Here is a 16,347-nt window from a genome sequence, read left to right as displayed (position 1 = left end):
ATCTGCAGAATGCCAACATCATTATATTACATATGAATGAACCCTCTGGAATTTCCACAGGTCTTGCTATTATTAATATTATTTGTATTCTCTAGGAGTTTTCACACAGGCTGTCATCAAAGATTTCTCTCTGAGAGCAATCTGTGGTGTTCCCTGGAATCTGAGTGACAACAAGTCTACCCAGGTTTCTAATACTCTCCACCTGTTCCGATAAACTTTGCAGATGAATTTGCGTTATCGCAGCAGTCATTTCCCATTGAATTTTTTTGCTGGCACCTATCTGACCTTCGGGCCAAGATCACAGTGTAGTATCTGTTCTGATGGTACACTTCACCTTTTCTGTCCTCGGTCAGTGGAGGAGAAATCCTTCATGACTGAGACCATTTTTATTCTTGCTCTTATCCAGAGTTACTCATTTTGCGAACTGGATTTTCCCCACATTAAAAACCGACCTTGTGTCTAACTCTGCCCTCGTGGGGAGGCAAGTAAATAGGAAAACTCAGTGGTCTTCACTGGAATTTAGGAGCCGAAAAGGGCCCCTCTTAAAAATCTTGGAGAACTGTCCATTTTAATCGCAAATGGCTTCTAATTTTATATTTTCGTATAATTTTTTTGAATCTGCAGACGTTAAAATTAAATGTGTAAAATCGTTGTGTTTTTTTTTCCTTGCTCAGTCAGCTGTGTCCATCGTTAATAAGGTTCGACATTTTGCTCACCGTTGGCACCAGAAAACAATTGCTGCGAGATGTCATAGGTCAGCCTTAGTGGCACCGAACTCAGGAATCACCAGACACCGACCAATCGTCTTCCCCGAAATATCAGTTGGTGACCCCAGAATATCATTGTGAGTATAACACACTTTTTGTCACGTTAAATTGAACGTCCCTGAGTACATTAAAAAATGGGGGGTGATGTATGATCCCTTAACTCGATGAAATCTAGGGAGGGTGAGAGGATATCTCTTAAAATGTAAGATCCCTTAGCACATTGAAAAATAGGTTAGGTGGGGAAGTAACGTTATATGAGTTCATTCCCTATGTACTCAAAAACGGCTGGGTCGATTTTTATGAAATTTCACACGAATGTACTTCATGTGGCCGACAGTGTTCTTAGATAGGTTTCATATCGGAATGCCTTCGATGAAAGACGGAACAGACGATTGGAGCGTTAATCATCATTTAATCCCAGGCAACGTTGGGTCTCCCTGCTAGTTTTAAATAAATAAAAAGTGTACACGTTACTCATCTCTTGTGTTTGTGTTTTTTTTGTTTTTTTTTTCAGTACTTCCGAAGTATTGGTTCCCACACATCGGCCACAGCCTCTCTATCCGTCGTTTTTAGACGACTCCCACGATGTTGATCTAGAAAATTCCAGGTGAGTATTCCGAAGATGAATATCAATATTGGAACTTTGTCTGTGTTTCTGTGAGTTCGTTCCCTTTGGACTCTCAAATGGCTGGGCCAGCTTTTATGAACTTTCGCACCAAGGTGCTTTATGTGCTGGGCAGTGTTCTTTGATAGGTTTTGTGTTGGAATCTCTTCCTTGAATCTATGGGCTTCTTTGGAGAAACTCTCATGGCCTGACCACCGTGTTCTCCAGACCTTAAGCCCATTGAATATCTCTGGTCAATATTAAAAAGAGGAGTTTAGGAGAGAGGAGAGTAATTTACTTCAAAAGATGCCTTGTGGAGAATATAGTTGATATTGCTAGAGCCATGTTCTTTTTGAAATCAAACGATTGATTTCCCCAGGAGACAAAAGGTTGTTTTAAAAAATGGCGGATATGTCGATAAATAATTTATTTGAGGCTTAGCACCTAGAATGTGCTTCTTTTTCATTATTCTATGACATAAAAATATATTTAAAAACAAATATTAAAAATAAGGTTTTCATCATTAGACATTGTATTTTTTGTCCTGAAACAAGATTTAAAGAGACCAGCAATAAAAGCGATGGACAGTATAAATTCTTCGATAAAGAATAAAATGCCATAACTTTGTGAATATCGCATGGATTTAAATAACATTTTTAGAAATAACAAACCTTAAAGCAATCCTTTGATGATATAATTTTATTTTTTGACGAATATTTAGTGAAATATTCATATTTAACTAATCTATCTATATATATCTATAAAAGTGAAAGTGTCTGTGTATCTACATTTCCCTACGCAATAACTCTGTCAATTTTAAGCCTACAGACTCGAAATATGATATACAGGGTACTGAGATTTGGGGAAAATCGATGTGATTGGTTTTTGGACAGAAATTTTGCGATTAAGGGGTCAAAGTTCAACGATTTGACCTTTGAGAACTCTACCAAACTCCTCCGACAATTTTGGATCTAAACACATGAAATTTTAGATATAGGTTCTTTGGACATTGATCTAACTTAATAACTTTATTTGAGCCCTGAACAATAAATTTTAAGGGGTCATAATAGTGGTCAAAGTTAAAAAAATTGACCGTTTTTTTTTGTTTGTTTTGCTCAGCATACACCTCAAAACACCCGGGCAACGCCGGGCTGAAATGCTAGTCTGCAATAAAGTGATTCACACAGTTTATATAATATACATATAAGAAACTTAATTTTGTCATCGGTGAGTTTCTAATAGTATTTTGACACAGTTTACATTCTTAAATTTCTTTGATGAAAAGATTAATTTTCTAGCATCGTTTTTCGTAATTTTTGGATATGTTCAGTACTGCGACATGACAATTCAGTAGATATCATTGGTTTCGCTTGAAATTCAATATTTCAATTTATTGCATAATAAAATAACAAAAAACGAAGTGGAATTTGAAAGGACAAAGGGAGGTAATTCATGTTTTCCTTCAAATTTTTAAATCTAAAATTGACGTTAGAAAATAGAAATTTGATTAAAAATACGTCGAGAGAGGAGGGAGGGAGGAGGCGGAGTGCGTGAGACAGAGCGACATACAGAGAGAGGGGGACAGAGGGAGCAAGATAGACAATACACACAATAACCCTTATCCCCGAGTCGCTTCTGACCTCCATGTAAGCAAAAAAAAAAAAAAAATTTGACCATCGATGTGGAACGGTTAACATTTTTCCGGGAAAAATCAAACAGATCGCAATCGACGTTACAACCTTTTTTACCTTTTATGGAGTGTGTGTTACGTAGCTGCCTTTTCATTGGTTGATTTAAACTTGTTTGGTTTGAAGAGTGAATGTGGGCGTGCTTTTCCGGTTGGTTTACATGCGCGCACGCACGCACACACAGAGTAATACTTTGTGTTTGTGTGTATTGGTGTGTTTATGCGAGTATGTGTGTGTGTTTATGCGAGTGTGTGTGTGTGTGTGTGTGTTTATGCGAGTGTGTGTGTGTGTGCTGAGTTAAACTTGTTTAGTTTGAAGAGTGAATGTGTGCGTGTTTAAGTATTTGTGTGTGTGTGTTTATGCGAATGTGTGCTTCGTTTGTAAAAAGTTATAAAAAAATAATAAATAATTATATTTTAAATATATATATATATATATATACATGTATCGGATTTGTATCGCTAAGTTAGCAATTTGTTTTTCTTTTTTCAGTCCCGAAATTCCTATCAAGATGGAAAAAGCTATAACCAAAGACATTGAAAATCAGGTGAGAATTGTCTATTTTGATGGTATTATTTCTTTTTTTATTTTTGTTATATCTTATTATAAATTTTCCTACTGTTTGTCTGTCTGTGTGACACGGTTTTTCTCCGCCTACAGGCAACCCACCCAGGTAAGTTAGGTACCGAAATGAAGCCACATTTTTAGTGCGTTCTCAATCTCTGTACCTATCTATATATATCTGTGGTCCTGGATATGACCTTACACTATATCCAGTGGTTAGGCCCCAGCTTGCAGGCTTTGGGGAGTGTGGAGCCACCCTTTAATTGCTATTTGCTCCCAGGTCCACTCTGACCCCTACTATTTTTTAATGTGTTTATAACAAAATCCCACTCCCAACCTTATTTTTAATTGTGCTAAGGGATCTCATATTTAAAGAGATATCCTCTCACTCTAGTTTTCCTTATGCTAAGGGATCATACATCCCCCACCATATTTTTCAATGTGCTAAGGGACGTTAACTTTAAAGTGACAATACTCTACTTTTTTTTCATTGTGGTAAGGGATCTTCCATTTAAAGTTATTTCTCCCTATCCTATTTTGCATTGTGCTAAGGGATCTTATATGTAATGTGACTTACCCACCAAACCTATTTTTCAATGTGCTAAGGGATCTTACATTTAAAGTGACATCTCCCCACCCAATATTTTAATTTGAAAAGTGATCTCACATTTAAAGAAAAATCCCACATTCGACCTTATTTATCATTGTACTAAGGGATCTTACTTTTAAAGTAACATGCCCTACTTTTTTTTCATTTTGCTAAGGGATCTCACCTATAAAGTGACATACCTCTACTTTTTTATTGTGCTAAGAGATCTTACATTCAAAGTAACTTCCCCTATCCTATTTTTCATTGTGCTAAGGGATCATACATCAAGTGACATCCCTTCCACCCTATTTTTCAATGTGCTAAGGGATCTTACATTTAAAGTGACATTTTGCTGTATTTTTTTTTGTATGGTTGCAGAACTCAAATGTACATATATTAAAAGCCTAAAACTGCACCGTTTGTTCATTTTCACCAGGATTTGACATGAATTTGAATTTAAAATTTCATTTATTTACAGTTTACGATTGAAAAACCTTTGGTCAAACCTAGATTTGAAGAAGGGCCAGAGAGGCTGATTAAAATGAACCAGACTCCTCCCGAGAATTCATCTGAAAGACTCTCTCCTGCTAGCCGACTGGTTCTTTCTCCCGAGCCGCAGCTAGTAGACGTTCAGCCCGATACAAAACTTCAGTCTGGGAATCCATTAGCCAAGAATGCTGGTCCTGGTCCAGTTCAGGAAAAAGACTCGGATGTTTTGCTGATGACCCCGAGCGATTTCCGGGTCTCAAAGGAGGCGACTGATGCTAATCTGCGGTTGGAAGTGCTCGAGACGAACAAGTTGTTATTGAATTACAAAACCCAACGAGAGAAATTAGCGTAAGTACATTGCATGTTTCAATTTAAACAAGGTGGCGGCAATTTCTTCACTTGCTAACACGATTAAATTTTTTTTTTAATAATTCAGTAATATTTAGGTAATTTCGACTGCATAATTTGGAAGCTAACATTGTAATTTATTAGAATTGACAAAAAAAATCAATTAAAACCATTATTTTTTTTTTATCTGAAAACTCCATTTATCGACTACAAAATCTCGTCCCAATAGTGCAGAAGCAGCAAATATTAAAATTGAAGCTAACATTTATTGTTATATATTTTTACAAATTAAGATCACTGAAAGAATACCTGAATATGTTGCAGTCATGGGAAACGAAAGATCCAGATATAGCGTCTATTGATGCTGAACTCTCACAGGTAAGGCAACGTTTCATAACATTTGGATTCTTCAGACTACTATTCATGTCTAAAATGGTTCCTCCCCAGTAAATTTAAAACAACAGAACCTTCTCTATTTTCATCATGATCGCTCTGACTCCCATCACGTCCCAATTTAAATCAATGGCTCTCGTCTTGGGAAGCTTCAGGATTGACAAGTTCTTGTTGAGCCGTCCACATCAATAATCAAACTTCTACCCAAATACCATTAACCATTACTGCACTAACATCTTACATTCATTAACCCTTATCTTTGAGTGGACTTCGGACTTTGACTAAAATGGGGGGGGGGATTTTGCCTCTTGCGTGTATATCTCATCGTGTGTGTCTCTTTGTATTTGTGAATGCAATTGCGATGCATATATATGCGATAAAGTTCACCATTTTTTTCTTTGTCGCTTGCAGCTGCACAAGATAACAAATCGAAGGCTTCCTTTAATTAATTAATGCTTAGCTTGTTCTTCTATTTCTTGACAGTTCCGCATCTTGCTTTACTTCTATGCATCTTAGTGAAATCTCAACCGTGTCTGCTCTGTTCAAAATCGGAAACCAGACTGACATGCATGCAAGAGAAAAGATATCCCCCTCTCTTTCTTTCTTTCTTTCCACGTTTTCTTTCACACGAATATGAATGACCCCAGCTACGGGCCCCCTGGCAAAACTTTAACAAAAACAAAAAAACACTTGATTAGCTACAACCACTATATATAAATCCTCCTCACTCTCTATCTGCTGGCCTTCAAATCCAATGTAAACAAGTTCTTGTTGAGCCGTCCCCATAAATAATAAAAATTCTATCCAATTTATACCATTAACTATTACTGCACTAACACCTTACATACATTAACCCTTATCCTCGGGTGGTCTTCAGGCCTTGACTCACAAGTAGAATAAAATAATGGGGAGGGGGAGAATTTTGTCTCTTATGTGTATATCTCATTGTGTGGCTTATTCTTTTTTTATTGGTAGTTCCACATGTTTCTTTGGTTCTATGAATCTTAGTGAAATCTCAACCATGTCTACTCCGTTCAAAATCGGAAACCAGACTGACTTGCATGTGAGAGAAATATATATCTTCGTCTCTTTCTGTCATGGTCTCCCTTTCTTTCTTTCCACGTTTTCTTTCACACGAATCTGAATGAACCCAGCTACGAGCCATATATAACAAAGTTGTATTATCTTTTTAAATAAATAGAAGAAAAGCGTTTCAATACGAATATAATTACACACACAAAAAAAAAAAAATTTATAGGAGTGTAGATATTATGGATTTCGTTTTTCGGACTCATTTCCTCATCTTCGGTGTTTTTTTCACTACGCTTCGGCCGTATTATCCTTCAGCCTTCTTCAGGTGTATCTCAAACTCGCGAACTTTTATTTGAATTTCGAACCCAACCCTTTATTGTTACGGGGGTACCATGTTCTCGGTCCATTCAGGCCGTCCCTGCTGCTACCGCTTAATGCTGTTGCTGCTGCTGCTGCGTCTATCCCTGTCACTGCCATTGTGTTGTCACTGCCACTGCTTTCGCTCAGGATTGGACTCAGCACGTTGGAGACTTGCAATGTCTGTTCCAACGTCTTAGTCGCCTCGGCCATGAGTCACTAGGACGATGATGTATCAATTTTTGGCACATGGCCAAGGCGACTCAGACATTGGAACAGACATTGCAAGTCTCCACCTAACAACTTAATAGGTTACTTATGAAGTTTACGAACCGAAGATGGAGAACTTTATTTAGAAAGCCATTCTTAACATTTGGAGGGACTGATTTGTTAGAACTGTTCTAGACTTTCATCTAACAATTCTATAAATAACTGTTACCAAAGGCAAGATATTTTTGCTTATATCTATATATCTATAAACGTGAACATTCCCCTACGCAATAACTCTGTCAATTTTCAGTCTACAGACGCGAAATTTGATATATAGGGTACTGAAATTTGGGAAAATCTTTGTAATCCGTTTTCGGACAGAAATTTGGCTGTTAAGGGGTCAAAGTTCAACGATTTGACCTTTGAGAACTCTACCAAACTCCTCCGACAATTTTGGGTCTAAACAATTGAAATTTTAGATATAGGTTCCTTGGACATGGATTTAACTTAATAACTTGATTTGAGCCCAAAACAAATGTTCAGGGGTCATAATGGGGTTCAAAGTTTTTTTAAAAATTGACCGTTGCGATCTCTACCAAATTACTCAGACAATGTTTTGATCTAAACATTTGAAATTTTACATAAAGGGTATTCAGAGATAGGGCAAGCTTTTTAATCGGTTTGGATCAAAAATTTTTAGTTACCAATATATAAATTTATGTATGTATGTTTGCATGTCTGCCTAAAACTTTCGACAGAGGTGACGGATTTTTAACAGATCAGTATCGTTTTGAAGTTCAACCTTTCAGACGACAAATATAAAAAAAATGGCTAAAGATGTTAATAACTTCATCTTCAACTGGACACTTTTCTACAGGGGGGGGGTCGCTTTTTTTCGCCAATATTTTCAAAAGTCATCCTTTCCTTTCGATTGTCTAGCTTTAATTTAAACATGTCACTTCTGGTTTGGCGGTGGGCGTTACAGCAAAGACGTCAGGTTTTTTTCCTGTTCTTTTCCTCCTTTGGGGTACGTGTCTTCCTACTACCACTTTTTTTTTTTTGCTCAACAAACACATCCAAACACCCGGGCAACGCCGGGCTGAAATGCTAGTCTACAATAAAATGATTGAATTTTTTGTTTATCTTCTCTTCCCTACAGACCGAGCAAGACATTGCCATCCTGAAGAAGTCCTTACACGAGCAGAAACAGCAGCTAAAAGGCAGAGTGGAGAAACTGACGCAGAATTCTTTGCAGCCGTGATTCTTGCGCATTTCCTGTTAATAAAATCATTTTCTAAATGTATTTTTTGTTTTATTTTGTTGACTCATTTACCCGAATGATAGTGAAGCACGGGTTACACAATCACTAACCCCTCTTCTCCTGAGTCAACACGACTTGATTCCAGTGGCAAAGAGAAGTCCAGGTTGACTGAAAACAATAAACATCCTGAAGAAGTCCTTACACGAGCAGAAGCAGCAGCTAAAAGAAACTTAAGCAGAATTCTTTGCACCCGTAATTCTTGCGCATTTACCGTTAATAAAATTATTTTCTTAACATTTTTTTTTTGTCAACTCATTTGTCCGAATGCTGAGCAAAAGAAATAAAACGTACACATTGCCATGTTATAAGGTAATCAACTAGCATCTATGTAATGTTCACAACTTCCACTCGTTCGAACACTCTAGATTGTCATTGTACTCTCCCAAATTCGTAGTTAATTAGTTCTTAATTTCTTCCATTTCCGTGGCAATTGTTTGGTGGCCCTGAGGTAGAGGCTTGGCAAATTGAGCAAAAAAAAAAAAATAAATAAATACATAAAATAAAATAACGGCTTCCATGTCCAAGGAACCTATATCTAAAATTTCAAGTGTTTAGACTCAAAATTGCCGGAGGAGTTTGGTAGAGTTCTCAATGGTATAACTTTGACCCCTTAACAGACAAATTTCTGGAGTATTCAAACGAGCGGAATTCGTTAACATTACAGACACACAGACAGACATACAGATAAGTTCATTTTTAAAGATATATAGATTATTTAATTATATATATATATATTTAGAAGAGTAACTTATCTTTGGTATCTTTTGGTAACATTTACATATTATATATTTGTTTTGTATTTTTTTTTTTTTTTTTTCAAATTTTACGCTTTGTTGTCTTAACTCGGAAGGATTAACCTTAGAATTTCCACAGGTCTCATTAGTTAAAACGAATTATTTCGCAGTTCAAAGTGAAATCTGACTGACACAGGGTTTGCCATTTCCGGTTGTCGCCGCCGACAACGCTCTTATATTTACAATCGAAAGCGTCGCCAGGTTCGTTCGTCGCTGTGTCTGTGTGTGTAGGAGTGGGGGCAAAGTTGTAACATTCAATAGATAAAATCAACAGCTTTAATTTCTATGAATCGTCATATCGGTGCGAAGTCGAGTGTCGGCGTTCTTGTCTCGTTGAAGGAGAAGTAAGTTTTTTTTAACACAGTTGAGTTGGAAATGGATTTCTGCACGTGCATGGCTGGACGATAAGAATAACAATACAAATGACAACAATAATTATTATCTTCAAGTCTCTTCTTAAAGGGGCATTCGGCTACGAAGTTACAACTAGCTAATCGACACTCGACACTGTCAATGAGTTATGCGAAACAGACGGACTGTTCCGCTGTATCAAAGTTATTAAGTGTGGTTAGACTGAAACTCATCAAAGCCAGTAATCTAAGTTTCAACTAGCTAATAGACATTCGGCACTTTCAATGAGTTATGCGATCACCGCCACTTGTCCCAAAACGGACTGTTCCGCTGTATCACAGTTATTAAGGGTGGTTAGAGTGTAACACATCAGAGCCAGTAACCTAACTTACAACTAGCTAGTCAACATTCGACACTGTCATTGAGTTATGCGATACACTGCTAATTGTCCAGAGACGGACTGTTCTACTGTATCACAGTTGTAAAGGGTGGTTAGACTAAAACTCATAAGAGCCAGTAATCTAATTTACAACTAGCTTATCGACAGTAGACACTTTCACTGAGTTTACGTTGTCTTTGTGTGTGTGTGTGTGTGTGTGTGTGTGTGTGTGTGTGTGTGTGTGTGTGTGTGTGTGTGCTTCGTTAACATTCGGACTGTCCATTTTAAAATCGTTCGGGTATGCTGAAAACGAATATCACAAGGAAAATTAGCACAGACAAATAGTTTTCGAGATACTAATGCGTGTATTTTGAAATGTAAATCCCTGGCGACCATGTTTGAACAGGCGGCATATGAAAGGGGCCAACACTAAGTTTGTTCAGGTATGCTGAAAACGAATATCGCAAGGAAAATTAGCATAGTCTGACTATAGATTCACCATCAAAGTATTGAAATGTTTTTATTTTATTTTACAAAGGAATCACTGCCTATCAAGGCCCAGAGACCACTCGAGGGGTTAAAGAGTGTACAGTAGTCAATGGGACAATATCATAGTAATCGTTAGAAGTGTAAATTTGGTAAATCAGATTACTTAAGATGAACGGCTTATCAAGAACTTGTTTACATTCGACTTGAAGACGACGAATAAAAACTATACAGCTGAAAGAACTCGCGAAAAATATCATTTTAACGATGCCTTTCAAATCGTAAACTGCTTGTTTACATTTGTGTACATTTTTCAAAGATAATAAAAAGTGTAAAAAAAAAGCAAACCTTTAGAATCCTAAAAAGATCTCCCGGGAGCATTTTTGCAACATGAAAAATATACAAACCAAAATAAAGAGAGGAGGCAACCCTGCTCAAAAATATGGTTTATTACATCGCCTAAAAAAAGAAGAAGAATCGGGGGCTCCGTGGGGAAGTAAATTGTTTTCTTTTTTCTAACTTGGTTTTAAAAAGTTTTTATTGCTAACATTTATTTTCATGAACTCTAACCACACCTCACAACCCTAATCCGGCCGGTCGGGGAAAAAAGTTTTTATTTTTTTAAATTTTGGTGAATACGACAACACACATACGCACGCATGTACACACATACACACACACACACGCACGCACACATAAGCATATCACTTGTCACCAAGCTAAAGAAGAGAGAGAGAGTGGGGGAAGGAGAGAAAGGATCATACGTGCCGGGGTCAAACAGAAGTTAAATGAAATCGATTATAAATCGCTCGACAAAGTTGTGTCTGAACTTTTTATTCTATGAAACTTAAGATTAATAAAACGAAATAATCGTGACCCGTGTAAATTCCACGGCGAATATTTCGCATTCAAGAGAACAAAACGAAAAAGTAGTGAACAAATAAATATATAAGAAAATGAATGTTACCAAAGGCAAGATAAGTTACTCTTCTACCTACCTAGATCACATTTTTGTTGTTTTAACTTATTTTAAAACGTTTATTTAACACAGACAAAAGTAGCGCACGGTTTTAAGTTAGAACAATAAAGAAGTGTCTGACATTTTACACACATCTTGTGAGACTCGATAATCGCTCCAAACTCGAAAATTAAGCAAAATACTGGTAGGAACACATCCAATACATGTCAGCAAACGTTCGAACATGTTTTCTTTTTCACATTAGCGAAACACTTATCAGAGAAAAAGCGAAAATGAGAAGCAAACACAAATGAAGAAGTCGGTTTTTATCGTTGAGCACAAAAACAACAAAAAAAAAGAGTATCTAATCTAATAGGCCCCGTGCGTGCTATAGGTCAATCCCCAATGTCTGTCCCATCGCCTCAGTGTTGCATCCCTGTTTACAAGTACTTTAATGGGATGTGCTCTGATGAACCCATAGCACTTATACCAGTGCCCGGAAAACTTGCCCCTTATGCTGAAAACGAATATCGCAAGGAAAATTAGCACAGACAGACGAATAGTTTTCGAGATATTAATGCGTGTATTTGGAAATGTAAATCACTGGCGACCATGTTTGAGCAGGCGGTGTATGAAAGGGGCCAACTCTCAGTTTGTTCATGTATGCTGAAAACGAATATCGCAAGGAAAATTAGCAGAGACAAATAGTTTTGGAGCTAGTTTTATTAATGCGTGTATTTTGAAATGTAAATCACTGGCGACCCTGTTTGAACAGTTTAACCAGGCGGTGTATGAAAGGGGCCAACCCTCAGTTTGTTCAGGTATGCTGAAAACGAATATCGCAAGGAAAATTAGCAGAGACAAATAGTTTTGGAGCTAGTTTTATTAACGCGTGTATTTTGAAATGTAAATCACTGGCGACCATGTTTGAACAGGCGGCATATGAGGGGGGCCAACCCTCAGTTTGTTCAGGTATGCTGAAAACGAATATCGTAAGGAAATTAGCAGAGACAAATAGTGTTGGAGCTAGTTTTATTAATGCGTGCATTTTGAAATGAAAAGGAAAACTAGCACATCAAAGTATTGAAATATTTTTTGTTTTACAAAGGGATCACTACTTATCAAGGCCCAGAGACCACTCGAGGGTTTAAAGAGTGTGCAGTAGTCAATGGGACAATATCATAGTAATCGTTAGAAGTATAAATTTTGTAAATTGGATTCCTTAAGAGGAACGGCTTATCAAGAACTTGTTTACATTGGACTTGAAGAGGACGAAATAAAAATATAAAATGAAAAGAACTCGCTACAAATATTTTAACGATGCCTTTCAACTCGTAAACTGATTGTTTACATTTGTGTACATTTTTCGAAGATAATAAAAAGTGTAAAAAAAAAAGTAAACGTTTAGAATCCTAAAAAAATCTCCCGGAAGCATTTTTGCAACATAAAAAATATACAAACCAAAATAAAGAGAGGAGGAAACCTACTCAAAAATATGGTTTATTACATCGCCTAAAAAAAAGAAGAATCGGGGCCTCCAATAATACGATAATTTGGTGGGGAAGCAAATTGTGTTCATTTTTCTAACTTAGTTTTAAAAAGTTTTTATTGCTAACATTTATTTTCATGAACTCTAACCACACCTCACAACCCTAATCCGGCCGGTCGGGAAAAAGTTTTTATTTTTTTAAATTTTGTTGAAACCGACGAAATGAATTTCAATTTAAACTTCGTTTGACGTTGGCACGTCGCACGCACGCACGCACGCACACACACGCACGCACACACACACACGCACACACACACACACACACACACACACACACACACACACACACACACACACGCACGCACACATAAGCATTCGCTTGTCAGCAAGCTAAAGAAGAGAGAAAGTGGGTGAAGGAGAGAAAGGGTCGTGTTCTCTGCACTGCACGTGCCGGGGTCAAACGTAAGTTTTAAAAAATGGCTCGACAAAGTTGTGTCTGAACTTTTTATTCTATGAAACTTAAGATTAATAAAACGAAATAATCGTGACCCGTGGAAATTCTACGGCGAATATTTCGCATTCAATAAGAACAAAACGAAAAAGTAGTGAACAAATAAATATATGAGAAAATGTTGTTTTAACTTATTTTAAAACGTTTATTTAACACAAACAAAAGTAGCGCACAGTTTTAAGTTAGAACAATAAATAAGTGTCTGATATTTTACAGTCATCTTGTGACACTCGACAATCGCTCCAAACTCGAAAATTAAGCAAAATACTGGTAGCAAAGCAACACATCCAATAAATGTCAGCAAACGTTCGAACATGTTTTCTTTTTCACATTAGCGAAACTCTTATTAGAGCAAAAGTTAAAATGAGAAGCAAACACAAATGAAGAAGTCGGTTTTTATCGTTGAGCACAAAAACAAAAACAAAAAGAGTATCTAATCTAATAGGCCCCGTGCGTGCTATAGGCCAATCTCCAAAGTCTGTCCCATCGCCTCAGTGTTGCATCCCTGTTTACAAGTACTTTAATGAGATGTGCTCTGATGAATCCATAGCACTTATACCAGTGCCCGGAAAACTTGTCCCGGGAAAACTCGTCTCCGGAAAAACGGTACCCGGAAAACTCGTACTGTTCAGTTTGTTCAGGTATGCTGAAAACGAATATCGCAAGGTAAATTAGCAGAGAAAAATAGTTTTGGAGCTAGTTTTATTAATGCGTGTATTGTGAAATGTAAATCACTGGCGACCATGTTTGAACAGGCGGCATATGAAAGGGGCCAACCCTCAGTTTGTTCAGGTATGCTGAAAACGAATATCGCAAAGAAAATTGACAGAGAAAGACAGACTACTAGTTTTTGAGCTAGTTTTATTATTACGTGTATTTTTAAATATAAATCACTGGCGACCATGTTTGAACAGGCGGCATATGAAAGAGGCCAACCCTCAGTTTGTTCAGGTATGCTGAAAACGAATATCGCAAGGAAAATTGGCAGAGACAGACAGACAGACTACTAGTTTTGGAGCTAGTTTTATTAATGCGTGTATTTTGAAATGTAAATCCCTGGCGAGCATGTTTGAACAGGCGGCATATGAAAGGGGCCAACCCTCAGTTTGTTCAGGTATGCTGAATACGAATATCGCAAGGAAAATTAGCACAGACAGAAAGACTACTAGTTTTCGAGCTAGTTTTATTAATGCGTGTATTTTGAAATGTAAATCACTGGCGACCATGTTTGAACAGGCGGCATATGAAAGGGGCCAAGCCTCTGTTTGTTTAGGTATGCTGAAAACGAATATCGCAAGGAAAATTAGCAGAGAAAGACAAATAGTTTTCGAGATATTATTGTTTGTATTTTTAAATATAAATGCATAAACACACACATACACACACACTTTCATAAACACACACACTCGCATAAACATACACATACACAGACACACACGTACACACAAATACACACCAACACAAATCAACTTTCCGTTAAAAACTGTCATGAGCTGGGGAGGGGTGGGTGGCATAAGTGTCAAGCGAATTTGAAAGTTAACGAAATGGATTTCATTTCAACTTCGTTTGCCAATTCCCCTTCCCTTCGCCCACTCCCCCCCACCTGCCTATCTCTCTCTCTCTCTCTCTCTCTCTCTCTCTCTCTCTCTCTCTCTCTCTCTCTCTCTCTCTCGCTTCTCCGTGTCCTTATATATAGACAGACAGAGAGGGAAAAGGGGGGGAGAGACCGAAAGAGACAGCTCTCGTCCACCAACGACGCACACACCCACATACACACACACTTGCATTAACACACACATATACAGACGCACACACGTCTACATTCACTCTTCAAACTTGTGGGAACATGCCAACCGGATGCTAACATCTCCAGCATAGAGACAAAATAAAAAAATCTTCGTTTGCACATGGCTCCACGCATCGCTTCCGTTTGGAAAAAGAAAAATAAGAAACCATAAAAAGAATTATGAACCAATGGCAGAGCTCCCCGCCGAAAATAAAGGCCTGAAATATGACAGCCGCTGGGAGCCGGTTTACGACTATAAAACGAGGGGACCAGAAAGCAGAAGAACAGAGATTCGCCCAGCTGTGTCAGTGAACGCACGGACATTCTTCCACCCGACCTACAAAAAAAAAGAAGAAGAAGAACACAGGAGGCGAAAACGCCGCGCTGCCAGGTTGATAAATGTAGTCGTCGCTCTCCAGTTAAAAGCCTGATACATATCACCGAAGTAGCACGACTGGCCGCCACTTACCACCCCCGTCGTCTGAAAAGATAACCGCCGCCCTGCCGCTGCTTTATTTTTGCCTATTTCTCTGATGTCAAACAAATTTAAGGTATTTATATTTTCCTCATTTCAAAGTAGACGACGCATTTATTTAAGGTGTGTAAACTGCACGAGTGTTCAAATGAACGTTGTTACTATGCGCACAGTTCATAAACAAGTCGAATTTCTTTTCAAATTTCGACACTTGTGTAGTTTACACGATTTTCACGTTTAACGTCTTTTTATATTTAATTTTATATTTTATTATACAAAATACTGTTAGAAACCCAGCCAATAAAAATTACCGTGACAATTGTGCAGTTTATAGACCATACTTTTCTTGGATAAAATATTTTTAATTTAAATCTAAATTAACGTCTTTTAATTTAATTTGTTAGATGAAAGTATATATATAATATTATTAAGGCCGGTCGATAAACTATAGAATTACCGTGAGAATTGTGCAGTTTATAAACCGTGCTGTTCTTGGAAAAAATATTTTAAATTTAAATCTAAATTAACGTCTTTTTTTTTTAATTTGTTAGATGAAAACATGTATATAATATTATTTAAGGGTGGTCGATAAACTATAGAATTACCGTGACAATTGTGCAGTTTATAAACCGTGCTTTTGCTGGAAAAATATTTTTAATTTAAATCTCAATTAACGTCTTTTTTTTTAAATTTGTTAGGTGAAAGCATACATATAATATTATTTAAGGGTGGTCAATAAACTATAGAATTACCGTG

General features: G+C 37.2%; 1 protein-coding gene across 1 annotated transcript; it reads left to right on the top strand.

Annotated features, from left to right (window-relative positions):
• The first annotated feature begins 203 nt into the window (after nt 1-203).
• On the top strand, nt 204-8,344 carry LOC145270868 (uncharacterized). The gene is made up of 6 exons (XM_080126424.1): nt 204-844; nt 1,282-1,374; nt 3,552-3,606; nt 4,691-5,049; nt 5,343-5,427; nt 8,201-8,344. Exons 1-6 carry the CDS (start codon nt 579-581, stop codon nt 8,300-8,302), a joined length of 960 nt encoding a protein of 319 aa, XP_079982550.1. The 5' UTR covers nt 204-578; the 3' UTR covers nt 8,303-8,344.
• The last annotated feature ends 8,003 nt before the right edge of the window (nt 8,345-16,347 follow it).

This window comes from Euprymna scolopes, chromosome 46 (assembly GCF_053919585.1).
Source record: "Euprymna scolopes isolate OS-2025 chromosome 46, ASM5391958v1, whole genome shotgun sequence".
Classification (NCBI taxonomy): Eukaryota; Metazoa; Mollusca; class Cephalopoda; order Sepiida; family Sepiolidae; genus Euprymna; species Euprymna scolopes.
The sequence above is the reverse complement of the archived record's forward strand: the minus strand, read 5'-3'. Positions and strand labels throughout refer to the sequence as shown.